The sequence below is a fragment of the Dromaius novaehollandiae genome, chromosome 12 (assembly GCF_036370855.1).
Source record: "Dromaius novaehollandiae isolate bDroNov1 chromosome 12, bDroNov1.hap1, whole genome shotgun sequence".
In the NCBI taxonomy this organism is placed as follows: domain Eukaryota; kingdom Metazoa; phylum Chordata; class Aves; order Casuariiformes; family Dromaiidae; genus Dromaius; species Dromaius novaehollandiae.
In genome coordinates this window covers 13,084,486-13,097,501 of record NC_088109.1, presented here as the reverse complement: position 1 = coordinate 13,097,501, position 13,016 = coordinate 13,084,486, and the positions used below count along the sequence as shown (strand labels likewise).

Here is a 13,016-nt window from a genome sequence, read left to right as displayed (position 1 = left end):
CCTACTTCTAGATAATCTAGTTACACTCTTTGGGACATTCTATGTTTCTCCTTCTTGATTTGAGGATTTAAGCAGCAAGGACCCCCATACAGTAAAACTTGCAAAAGTCTGTCCTCTACCGTAGTCTTAAGAGACTCTCTCAGATTTTCCATATCGTACTGATGCCTGTTGTCCTGCATTCTCCTTTCCTTACACCTGGGAGGTCCAGTGACAAAAATGTGCCTGGTCCCTAAGACTAGTAGTAGAAGCCAAATGATGAGAAGGAACAGTGCTGGCAAAGTTGTACGTACAGAAGAGTACATGAATATCTAGGCTTTTGCAAGCTTACCTGGTGGTAGAATCTGATGAAAGAGGGACTTTTGTGAGTTACACTGGCTAATGCCATAAAAGTGGAATCATTGTACATAGTTTTCTAATGTGTATTCCTGCCAAGACTGTTACAAGAGAATGCACGGTTGTGTGTAAGTACAGAGATATGCTGTGCTGAGTAGTAAGGGTGAAGGTCAAGTTAGGGCTTGGTATGTTTTTTTTAAATGTCGGTTGTTTAAATGTTGATATTTACTGTACTAATGAAATCACTTAAGACTGAGATTTCCTGAAAGAGAGAGCAAGTGCTCTTTGATTAAAGAGAATCTCTGTCATAAGATCAACTTGACTTAAGCAAAGAGTCCTGATCCCCAAGCAACCTGGGGAGCAGCAAGTGTGTATCGTTGGTAGAGATGATGATCAGTTCTAAAAACAAGCAACTATCTTCCCCTCTCAGCCCAAATATTTATGACATTTTTCTGTCTTTGACTGTTTGAATGGTCTTGGATATTTCACACTGACCTGCCCATAATGTTTCTATTGTTGAATTGTAACAAGGGCCTGCCTACCTTCCCAGGCTTCCAACTGCATTGCATATATTTGTATTAATAATTTGATGTCCTTATTATTCCACTTTTTTTCACAGTTGCTCCTGCCATGCGCTGATCATTTTCCATGCATTCAGGAAGGACAGCTTTTGCTTCAAAGAATTTGAAGAATGTGTAGACTAAAAGTGCAGGAACAATAGGTTAGGCAAAAGCAGCTCTCAGGTTTGCATTTTCTTCTTTCGAGGAGAGTTACCTCTTTCTGCTGGTATGTTGAGAGAATAAATACAGCATTTAAGTATGGCCTTAATGACTGCATGGTCTTTGAGTGGCCATGAAGTGAAAACAGATTTTTTCAAATAATGGCTATATACTTCAGTATAATACTTCAGCTGGCATAATTTCAGCCTTGTTAATGTTCTGCAAACACATATATGACCATTGCAAAAATTATTTTGAAAATCCTTTCCGTCTTTTAGGCTAAAAGAATGGAACTGGATTTGAGGACAGGATTACCCTAGTGGTTATCTGCAAGTTGATCCATTGTGTTATGTTCATCCATTTCATTGTGTATACACTTAATTTGTGTAGCCAAGAACTAGTAATTACGGTGCACTGGAATCTCCTGTTCAGCCTGTATTAAAGGTAGGCTCCGGCCTGTAGAAACAATAAATAGTGTAGAGCATACGAGTTGTGGCTATTTTGCAGGAGTACAAGGGATAAAGACTTCTGCTTTAGGAGACCTGGTCCAGAAGGGCTCAGCCAACAAATGATTGTGGCATGCAACATAACATCAGCTGTGAAATGTATGTTGATGTATAAAGCAAGGTCAGGTTTTGTACTCTCAATCCATACGCATTGCAGTATGGTCAACTAGCCAAGGAATAAAGAAGTTCTCACATTTCAGAGCTGTGATTTTGGGCTGAGGGTATGTTGGGTTAGGATGTATTTTGGAATATCACTGTGGGAACTGCAGGCATCCTTCTAAAGTGTGTGGGGGGGTTGTGTAGACTACTTATTTAAGTAATGAGGTGGTTACAAACCAATGGTATAGTATATGATGGAGACTTGTCAGGTGCAAAAATCTATCCTGCCATGTGACTTCAGGCAAAAGAGGTCCACTCATATTTAGCGTTGGATTTTGCCAGTGTATTTGTGCTGAAAGAAAAACATGTTGATGTTATGTGGACTTGAGAAACTGGGTAATACATACTGATCATCTTGCTGGAAATGGAGAAGTATAAAACTGAATGAATGGCACACTCAATGCATGTGTGGTGCACTGTCTCTCCTTGGTCTAGATGGTAAACTTACAGCTAACAGAAGAAGGCATCTCTGGGGGAGTATGGCAATTGACAACCATTCGGCTGCTGATACCATGTGATACTGGAGCCTGAGCTCCCTTTAGCAATATGAAAAATATCAGACTGAAAATCAAGACGCTGACTTCATGCAGAGGGTATGGCAGACTAATTAAAGGGGGGAAAAAATGTGTACCAATTGAACCTATAAAACTCTTCCTGACCTTGAGAAAGCTCCCAGTGAGCTGTGGGAAACTCCAAACTGTCCCCTCTGAACTCTTTTGTGTTGATGTTTAAATATAGTAACTGCTTTTTTAATTAAAAAGAAAAATTAGATGGCATTTCAAATTGTGTCCATGGTGCCTTGGGGACCTATTACAGTACAAATTACCCTATACTATTTAGTGAGGTCTTGTTTACTATTGTGTGAAGCAAGGGTTACCAATGTAAGGATGTAGGACAAGAAGGGCCCTTCTTTGAAAGTCTGGCTCTGCACATGAAAGTGACGCCAGCAATTGGAAGCAATTTGTGGAATTGTTTGATTATATTAATTATGGCACCAGCAAACAGTGCTTGGGAAACAGTTTTGTTTTCTTGCATTCTTTCTTGATTGCTTGCAGCAAAAGCCAAGATACAAAATGTGCCTTTAAGGACTGCCGGAGAGTGCAGTTCAAGCCATTGTGTAGAATTGGCACTGAGCATGAAAGGGTTGTGTCCAGCCTGATGTAAGAGTTTTCCAAATACAGCTTTGGCCTGAACTTCACCTAGGTCAGCTTTTAGAATTAAAACAGCTTCTGTCTTCCTCATCAAGGAAGATTAGCTCTTTCCCTATTAAGTAGTAGACATAATGAAAGCCATACTATTTCCAGTTGCAGTAGTGCCACCTCTTATAATAATCTCTTTCAGTCCAAAAGCCTGTACAAACTTAAATTGATACACAAGACTCAATTCACTTCACCACCATACTACAGCCTTCTCTGATGTGGTATAGAGCAGCTGCTCCTCAATTTATGGGAGAATGTTTTAGTAGCTAAGAATTTCCGAAGAGAGTCTACCAAGCTGAAACTGCAAGAAAATAACGCTGCTGATGCAGGCTGGCTGTCCAGGACATGGAGCAGCCTACTACTGCTCAAAGTGGCTGTGAGACTCCCCCTCCTCCCCCCCAGTCACTGCCATCAAACTATGAATTATGGATATTTTGTTTAGATCTCAAGTACCATGCTGGGGCATTAATGTAATTCCCATTTTGAAGGAAGGTGCCCACTTTTCACATTGATGCCTTCGTTGGAGGCTGATTGCTCTCCCTAGCCAACTTTGTGGTGTAGTTCCATCAATATTCACAAGCCACGCAAGGTGATAATAGCAGATCTTGTGCCAGCTGGAAGAGAAAAATGAATCTACTCTGGAGTTTGAAACTCCAGCAAAATACTTCTGAGAGAGCTGACGAGGTGTAGGAAAAGGTGTGAATTCAAAGTAGAATTACAGCAGAAATGTTAAGGGATTTACATAAGTCAAATTCATTGCTTGATCTGTGCAAGTAATTGAAGCTCAAATCCTGAGCTTCTGAGGCTAGCAAAGAAAGGAGTATCCCTTGTTTCTTGAGTGAATCTCTGGTCAACTATTAGATTGAAATTGTCTAAGTAATCATATTATGCTTGTTATCATGCTGACGAATGCCTGGAAGCAGAGTAGATTGGCTCCTGTAGAAGTACTGTGCTTAAATCTTTAGGCTAGAAAGGCTGGTAGGTGTATATTGACCCAGATATCAGGTGGAGAATTCCTATCTGATCCCAAATGCTTGTTATTTAAGGGCACAATTTTTATCATTTGCTCTTTCTGAGGCTCCATACATTAACTACAGGCGGATGGGATGCCAAGGTCCAACAGACCTAGTCTGTAGATGACTAGTCATCTAGTCTGCTAAATGTCATGTGGCATATCAATGTTCTTATTACAGTATTTATGGGTAGAGAGCAATACAGTACTTTCCTTCTCGGAAGGCTTAGCAAGGTGTCTTTTTTCTGGTCAGCCCAGGTTTTCTTTGCTAGGATAATGAAGGAGAAAAACGACCACCTTAGTTTGAATAAAATCCAAAGAGAGGATTTTTGGATATCTTAAGCAGACAAGAAACAGTGATGCTATGTAGTGGCATAACGTAAAGAATAGATGCTTAAGCAATGGAGTGTTATACTTCCTGTTATCCTTGTCCTTTCTGTCTTACTGTAGTGATAAATGTAACAGGAGAGGCTGGGCAGATTGATTCTCTGATTTTGTGGTGCTTCTGCTTTTTCTCTAAATCGAAACTACAGGACATTATATTAGGAATAATTGAGCTTTCATGTTTTTTAGGGCACAGATTAATGTTAATGGTTTTTGTAGAACTACTGACATGCTTTGGGACTGGATGAAGAACAAGTGTGTGCTTGCTAATATATTGTGGGATTCTCAGAGCCAGCATTTTATACTGCTAGTATTTCACTTAATTTTGCCAGAAACTATTGATAGCTTTTTTCTTCTTGTTCTAAAATAAATCAGATACCAAAAGTGATCAAGTTCTGTATATCAGCCTTGTACACATGTTTGAACATGTGTAAATGTATTTTTTTAAACTCTTGAGTGGAAAGACATAGCTGTTGCAGGAAAAAATATTTAATTTGTTTATAATTGTGTTGTGCTGAAGAACTGGATTCTCGAGTCCCACAGTAATAGCAAAAAGTTTCTATTCCTTTTCAGTGGTCAGTCATTGCAATAAGCATGGGGAGAGACAGGTTGGTCTTCAGACAGCCATCTCTCTGCATCAGACTGTGCACTGATGTCTCCATCTGGGACTCTAATTATTTCTGATTTTCAACTCAACAGGCTTTTGTCATCTCTGTTTGCAGGGGAGTTGATGAAGGCACATACTCCTTAACTGTGTAATGAGGGTTCAGGCTCTGAGGGTTCAATTTCGGGAAATCCTGAAATTGTAAAAATCAGCTTTTTCGAATAACCCATTGTGAATAAGGATTATCCCCAAACCATTGCCTCTTTTAAGTTTGGCTCTTTTTTTTTTCTTGCCTCAGGAAGAAAGCAAAATGTCCGCCTATCATATTAAAAAGTTACATTTGCCTTGGATAAAAATTATTTCCAACATCAAATGTGCTATGTTAGCTTGTTCTCTGATCTTCACTTAGTTGAATGTTGACAGGAAACAACTGCAGGTAGGTGAGTCTTCTACCTGCAGTGTTCAAAGGAAGTGAATAGGATATTTTGCATACAAAAGGGAGTTCAGTTTCCCACTGAATCTCTGATTACATATTCCTGAATGGGATGGGAGGTTTGCGGATACTACCAGCAGGTCAAGAATAATCTAGGAAATTCTTAATATTGCATGCAAAAAGGAATATTTTCTATTCCAATGAGAGCTAGTAGCATAGCCTTACTGCTGAGTCACTAAGAAACCTGATTTCAAGTTTGTTTTTGTAACATGGCAGTAAAAATACTGAACCTTATCTATGCCAGCACTTTCCTAGCAAACTATTGCGAGTACCACTGCTGGTAGTTGCTGTAATATGTTTGCTGGTTTTTGTAGTTTGCTGTTGATAGGATGGATGTTTAATCTTGATCCAAAAGCCAAGTTCTCATGAACCAACAGAACTGAAATCTCTTAATATGAAATCTTTTTTTCCATTACAATTGCAAATCCTGTAAGAAAACTGCATAATCATCCAGGCTAGCTAGTATGTAGTTAGCAGTAGGCTTTTTTCTGCATTTGTGCATATGAGAAGAGAGTTGTTGAAGCTCAGCCAAATAATTTATTCACCTTGGTTGTGCTGGAGAGCATGCCCTGTACCTATATTATTACACCTGTTTTCAATGATGTGTTTATCAATAGCTTAAAAGTTACTCCTGTCTCTGTCTGGGCAACAAAGAGTTATTGTGTTATCTTCTCATCTCCAATGTGTATAGCATTCAGTTTTTAAAATCTTACATTCAAACATCGCTTCGTTAGCTTGAAAGAAGACAGGACTAAATACGAAGGGAGAGGGAGATCCCTGGGAATCGGAGTAGAAAAAAGGGTATAGGAAATCTGGAAGGAAAAGCTGTAACAGGAAAGGGATATATAGAACTGCTGAAGTGCAGAGTAGCCAAGTCAAGGAAGAGGGAGCTGGATTTTAGGAGAAATAGCAAAAGCCACCTTTGAAGACCCTTTCACGGCCAAAGAAGATGATGGGGAGCAGAAGATAAAGCAAAACAAAAGGACAGAAAACAAAGATGGCAGACTATGTTGATAAGGAAAGTGAAGGAGGATTTGAAGCGAGGGAATGATGACCTAAAACGTAAATTAGGTTCAAGCTTAGAGGTAACAGTTGAAATAAAATATATATAGGGAAAAAGCACATCAGTGCTCCTTCGTTCTACAGTTAGATTAGCAAAAGGAACTAGAAGAGCAGATACTGTATCATCTTTCTTCCTTCTTCCAGCTGAAGTAGTAGTAGTAGTAAAAACAAGCAAACATAAACCTTGCTGTGGACATCTACGTGCTTTAGGTGTTTGCTGTGATTTGTGCTGGCCAACACTCACCAGCAGTCTGGCTGTAGAGGCTCTGTTCCCTGAGTCCGACATAAAGACCACAGAGGTCAGCCGGGGAATGTTTATCACAAGGCTGTGTTAAGCCCCTGTTACATGGAAGCTGATTATAAGCAGAAAATGAAACATTAGGGAAACCTTAAAACTTGCATTGATGTGAGGCATCAGGTACCTTAATTAAAAAAAAAGGGGGGGGGGGGCAAAACTGATGTAAACAGGTATTATTGCCTGTATTTATACATAAGAAGGGCCTCCAAATTCTAGAGTGTGAAATTTCCATACTAGAGTTATTTTAGTCTGTGTATAAACATACAAATTACTGCACGATTCTTGCGTGAGTAATTTTAAAACTGTAGGCTGCAATAAATAAAAGACAAAAATAAAGACATATAAGATAATAAATAAAGATAAAAAATATAAGACATAAAAGTAAATATAAGACATTGCCAACTAGTAGAAAGCTAGCTTTTATATTTAAAATCATCTGTAAGATATTGCAGGTATGCTTCATCTTGTGTGTGAAATCCTTCTTAGACTTTGAAAATATTTTTCCTGATGAGATAGCACTTTTCATTTGAATTTGAAAGTTCACTTTTTTGCATTTATAAATAACTCAGTTTATATTAGTTTGTTTAGACCATGCTGAGACAAAGGATATTATAGTAAGGCTCCTTATGCTTACTTAGTACTTATTAGCATTTGCTGAAACTAAAAGAATGAGTAGGATAAGCTATTCTACAACTTGATTTTCATATCTAATCTGGGTTAGTTGATGCTACAAGTGTATTTTACAAGAGAGCTGTCTGGGTTCTTGTTATATACATGGTTATGATGGGTGGGAAATGAATTTTGCTATGCTTTCAGTTGTCTTCTATGCCTCTGAGGATTGCCCATTAATGATACTAATATAGGTATTTCCCAGTGTTGTAGGCAAGGCATTTCTTAGAACTTTGAAGCTAAAGTCTTTTTTAACACACAGACCTTTTCAATTTAATCCATTAGCAACTTGGCAAAATAAAGTAATTGTCCAACAGAGGAAGAAAAAAAAATCTATTAACATTTGCTACAAATCCGAGTAGTACAGGCAGCACTTAATTAATGGAACAGATTTCTCACTATGTATTCAAGCTAACATAGCTATTGTTCAGCAGAGATTAGACTCTTAATGTAAGTAAGTTAAACTAGACCGCCATCTAAAAATATCCGTCATTTCAGCTATTAAAGGTCTGATGTCTTCTTCGGTGACAGATATATTTCCCTTCATTTCCTTGGTTTTGTAAAATGTAAAGTATGCATTGTGTGTAACGCGAGAAATCCACGGAGGTAGATGAAACCTAGATTATGCCTCCCCGCCCGTCTCTCTCTGCTTGTTCCTTTGTGCTGTTCCATATCACAGAGCCTCTTCAGCCCTTAGACCTCCTGGCACCAGAGTAAAAAAAAAAAAAAAAATAAAAAAAAAAAATAAAAAGAAAATGCCATTTGCTAGGGTATGATGCCAGCCACCTAATCTGTTTGCAGAATGAGGGCCATGGGATCTGATTAGGTAATGTAGATACCTTGTGAATTTAATAATACCTGAGCTGCCTTTGGCTCTCAGCCCATAATTTCACTTGTAGGAACTACCACATTCTTCCATTTCTTCTGTAGACTTCTTACCTGTAATACCCTATTTGAATCCAAGGGGGTGTTAATGGCTGCAGCTGAGGCATGTCGTCTTCAGATTTGGAAATTAATGTGCTGGTTTGCAGGCGGTGAAATTGCTTATTTTTAAACACAAGTTTTTGCCTAATACAGTTCTGTGTGCAGCATATGCATCTCTCTTTCTTGAAAATTTATTTTTTGATCATGAGATTGCTTGTTTAGACATCTAAATAAGTGGCCTGGCTTTCGGGTGTGTTGAGCAGTCCAAGTGCTCATTAATTTTGCCAGAAGGTTTTGAAGCTCAATTTATCTGAAGCAGTTATTTCATCACCACTGCTGGATGAGCAACCACGTATTGCTGCAGTTCAGTGTGTATTCGGAGGTGAGCGGTTCTGACCAGGCTTGGGGGGCATCGTGGTGCTAGAGCTGTACAGACTGCAAAAAGGATGTCAGAGTAGCGGCTTAGGTGCCTAACTTCTGACACCACAAGTGAAACCTTTGGCTGCTGTCGTAGCGTCACGCCCCCTCCTTTCCTCTCTCCTTTCCGCCAATTAAGTTTTTTTTAAATTAGTCTCACAAAGCCTAGTAACATAAATAGAAGTGTTTTAGAAGTTGTTTGCTTTAATTAATTTAAATTGCGTCTTTCTGCGAGGATTTAGAGTTAAACATCTTTCTTCAACAGTAATGTGCCAGTAACAGCAACACAGTAATAGTGATAAGACTCAGAAAGGGAAACCAACTAGAAAGCAAAATGAAATGTTTCTTTGTCCAAAAAAACAAATGGTCTTCCCAGGAAAGTAAAGGAAACCCTGTTCAGGGACACTTGCAATTAAGTTGGTCAAAACAGTAGAAAATGTACAATAGGAAATGAATCCTGCAAAGGTAGAGAGCTGGACTGCATGAGGTCACAGATTTTGCTGTCTTTAACTTGTTTTCCTTATTTCTGCCTATTTTTGTTGGTTTTTTTTCTAGCAGTACCCAAGATTTGCTCAGAGTTTTCCAGATAGGAAATAAGTTGCTTTTCATATAATAAATTATTTTTCATAAGATGGAATGATTGTAAAGCTAATGATTTATATGAAAGCATCCAATTAAAAAATGGAAACAGCTGCATCAAACATGACTATACAATGCATTAAAGCCATATAACAAAAAAGTGGTCAGGCCACACTATATTATCTAGTTTGATTACTCGAACCTTACATGTGCAAAGATGGTCATTATCAGACTTCTCAACCATCAAGGAAAAAGTATCTCAATTATTTTCACAATGAAATAAGCATTGCTCTGTTGTATTCTCCTATCTGAACAGAGAAAACTGGTACCGCCTTAACTGTGAAATACAAGATCTTGCAGAACTGTGCAGAGTCGATTCTGCCTGATGCTGGACTTCTGCAACCTTAGCATAAATTGTAGTTAATTTAGTTACATACTTAATATGTTGCCTTTCTTGTCTTCTCCTGTGCTCTTGCATTTTGGGGGAAAAGCAAGTACCATTTTTGTCCAGATAGCCTGGAGAGAAACGCTGTAGGGTGATGTGTAGGGTTGTTTTCAGAACCCCTGGTTATGAAATGGCAGATTGCTAGTTTCCTGGTTTTGCTTCAACACCTCCTCCTTTCCTCCCTTCCCCTTTGTTGTGTGGTGTGGATGCCACTTGGAACAATTTGCTACCTGACATAGCAAGATGAGAAGGTGGGCTCTGGTGCCGAGTCCTCCTACAGTCTGCCGTAAGTGCCCTCTAGATCTGTCTGTAACGGAGCAAATCACCTGTGCTTGTAGACCTCCTGTCTCCAGTAAATCATAAGCATCTCAATCTTTTTGTCAGGCTGTGATATGAGAATCCGCATCTGAATTTCAATATGAGCGGAGAGAAGCTGATTAAGTGTTTGAGATAAGGTTATGTGACACCACAGGTTAAAAATACCTGAACTGAATCTGGCCAAATGCCTGGGAACCACATTTCAGCGTATTCAGGTGGCACTGAATAAGCTTCCAAGGAGCTTGCTGTCTTCAGCTTTAAGAAAGCATTTTTTCAGGAGTGGTCTTTGAGGAGCTGCATCTCTCTTGTTTTACAGCATTTCTTCGGACTTGACTATCTTGTGTTTCTTATCTAAAATGCCACCAGTGTGACAAGTTAAAATAAAATATAAAAGTGCAAGTAAATCCAGCCATTTAGGGAAAAAAGGACCAATATTTAAGTTAGGACACATGTCTAGAGAAAGACTTAAGTTTGGTATTTAGATCTCTAGAATCCTGCACAGGTTAATTCTGGTTCATTTAAGAAGTGACAGTGTTAGGCAGTTGTAATTCTTAACAAACACTGTGTTTTAGCCCAAAATACAACTGTATCATTGAGTAAAACTGATCAGTGTGATTCTGGCAAGTCTAGGAAACAGACTAAACACATTTGAGAACCTCTGAGCCTTAGGGCTTTACAAAATTTCAGTATTTAGCCAGTGGTTATTTTTCATTCAGGACCTACATTTTTATGAATATCCTCAGTGATGAGATTTCTTTGACACCAAAACAACTATCAGAAGAAACTGTGGGAAGTTTATGTAAAATAATAGGAAAGGTCTGCTGAGTAAAAGGCCTAGCTGAGGCAAGTTGGTCTGGCTTGTTTAAAGTTTTGTCTGTATTCAATACTTTAAAAGCCATAGAAAGATACTGATTAGGAAGGTCTGTTTCAGGGTATGCAGTGGATATGGGTCTGGGAATGATCATGCAGGAGACTGCACTGTGTTGGGGATTTTACATTTGTGTACTATGTTTGAAGACTTCTCTTATTTTTCCTATTAGTTATTATATTCCAAAAGTGTGATATAGAATGTAACTTTCCTGATGTACCTCATTTATTTTCTTATTTCCTTCAGTAGTTTTCAGAAGTAATCTTGCATGTTCATTTTTTTCTGGATATACAGAAATGTGGTTTTGAGAGGCTTTTCATGCATGTTCTTGTTTTTTTCAGACGGGTTAAGGCCGGATACCAAGATGCTTCTCACTGTTGCCTCCAAGAAGAAGTCTAAGGCAAGCAAGGGTGACGCAGCCAAAGAGGATGAAGGCAGCAAGAGTGATTCGGCCCAACCTGTTGCCATCACTCTTCTCTTTAAAAGATATGTCTTTGACATGCAGAAGAAAATGATACAATCTTGAGAAAGCAGGTCCTCCATCACACCTGAAAGACCAGACTCTAAAATGAATTCAGGTGGAAAGTATTTCTTGTTTGAATGCATTAGACTTGTTCGTTCCTTACAGATAGAGCCTGGAAGCTCCTGCTCACTATATGCCCCCTTCCAGAAACCCTGTGACCTGGTTTTGTTCTGCTTATTTTGTGTCTTTGCAGTTTGAACCTTTATGGCCTCTCAGAGAACATCACCTGCTGAATGAGTACATTTGGGTGCATATTCTAATAGCAGTGTTTTCCTGGAGAATTGTTTTAAAGTTTCTTTAAATTTAAATGTTTGCCACCAATATTAATCTAAATGCAGTCAAGATGTGAATTTCATGTGACCCACAAAACAAAACTGATTAGTCTAGGTTTACTTCCCCAAGCAAAGTGAGGGACAGAAAGCACACAACATAATAGGTGAAACCTAAAATGCATGTTTCATGTTCCTTCAGCTGCAACTATGTGAGATGCTATCTGAGAGATGGTATGGATTTTTTTTATAAGTATGATTTGTATCTTGAAATGTTTTTCATATTAAACATAATGATGCGTGTAACTGAGAGTCTTAATTGTTCTGTTTGCTATTCCAAAGGTTCAGAACCTATCTTCAGTGACATTTTATGTAGCTTTTCTGAATTTCCTGCCCATTTGTTTGATTCTCTAAGAAACTGGAAGACTAAACCAGTCTGAACCATGATGACCTCCTCTAGATTTTTATTTATTTATTTATTTGGTAACCAAAACGTGTCTTTTGTGTAAAAGCAAGTTGCCTCTGGAAACAGCTAAGGTCTTTATTTGATTAAAATAATGATAAAATATTGCAGCATAAACCTTGTAAAATGAGTATCTCCAAGATGCTTTAGAAACCATTAGTTGTTTCATAGGGATTTCATGGCTGCTTTAGTTCTTCCTCTGTTTCATGTCCTAGGCTCATGAAAAGGAGAGGGGTGGTAGTATTTCTTTAAAAAAAAATTTTTTTTTTTTTAATTTACAAAGCATAGGACATCATAATATGAAAACAAACAATAATGCCGTAGGTATGAAAGCTGCAGTCTTGAACAGGAATGGGACTTAGCACTTTCCATGCTGCAAATCCTAGTTTCTGCCTTTCGAACAAGTTTTCTGCCTTTGAACAAAATAAGTACTTCTACTTGTTGCTGTTAAATAGCAGACTGTAACCTATTTGATGAAGCCAGCCATGAGATGACCACATGAATAACAAGTGCATTACTTGTACATAGAAATAAATAACTGTAACAGATCATTCTACTTGTTTATCAAAGTGTTACTGATCATATGTCCATTCACAGACATGAGTTTTGTTGTTAACATGTTCCTGTTTTTCCCAGTCTTTCTTTCTTTTCTTCTTAATTTTCAAGTAACATAAATGGACAAGAATGGCAAAAATATCAGATACTGAGAGGATATTTACAGCTGAACAGTCATGAGGCAGGGCAAGTCTGGTGTCTAAACTAGTTTGACATT

At 38.3% G+C, this 13,016-nt stretch overlaps 1 protein-coding gene across 1 annotated transcript in view; it reads left to right on the top strand.

Annotated features, from left to right (window-relative positions):
• Positions 1 to 12,087, top strand: part of EEFSEC (eukaryotic elongation factor, selenocysteine-tRNA specific) — a 128,980-nt gene extending 116,893 nt beyond the window's left edge. Inside the window, exon 7 of the mRNA XM_026093115.2 lies at positions 11,331 to 12,087. Coding sequence (XP_025948900.1) covers positions 11,331 to 11,515 — 185 coding nt within the window. The 3' untranslated portion in view covers positions 11,516 to 12,087. The remainder of the gene's footprint in view (positions 1 to 11,330) is intronic.
• Positions 12,088 to 13,016: the final 929 nt, after the last annotated feature.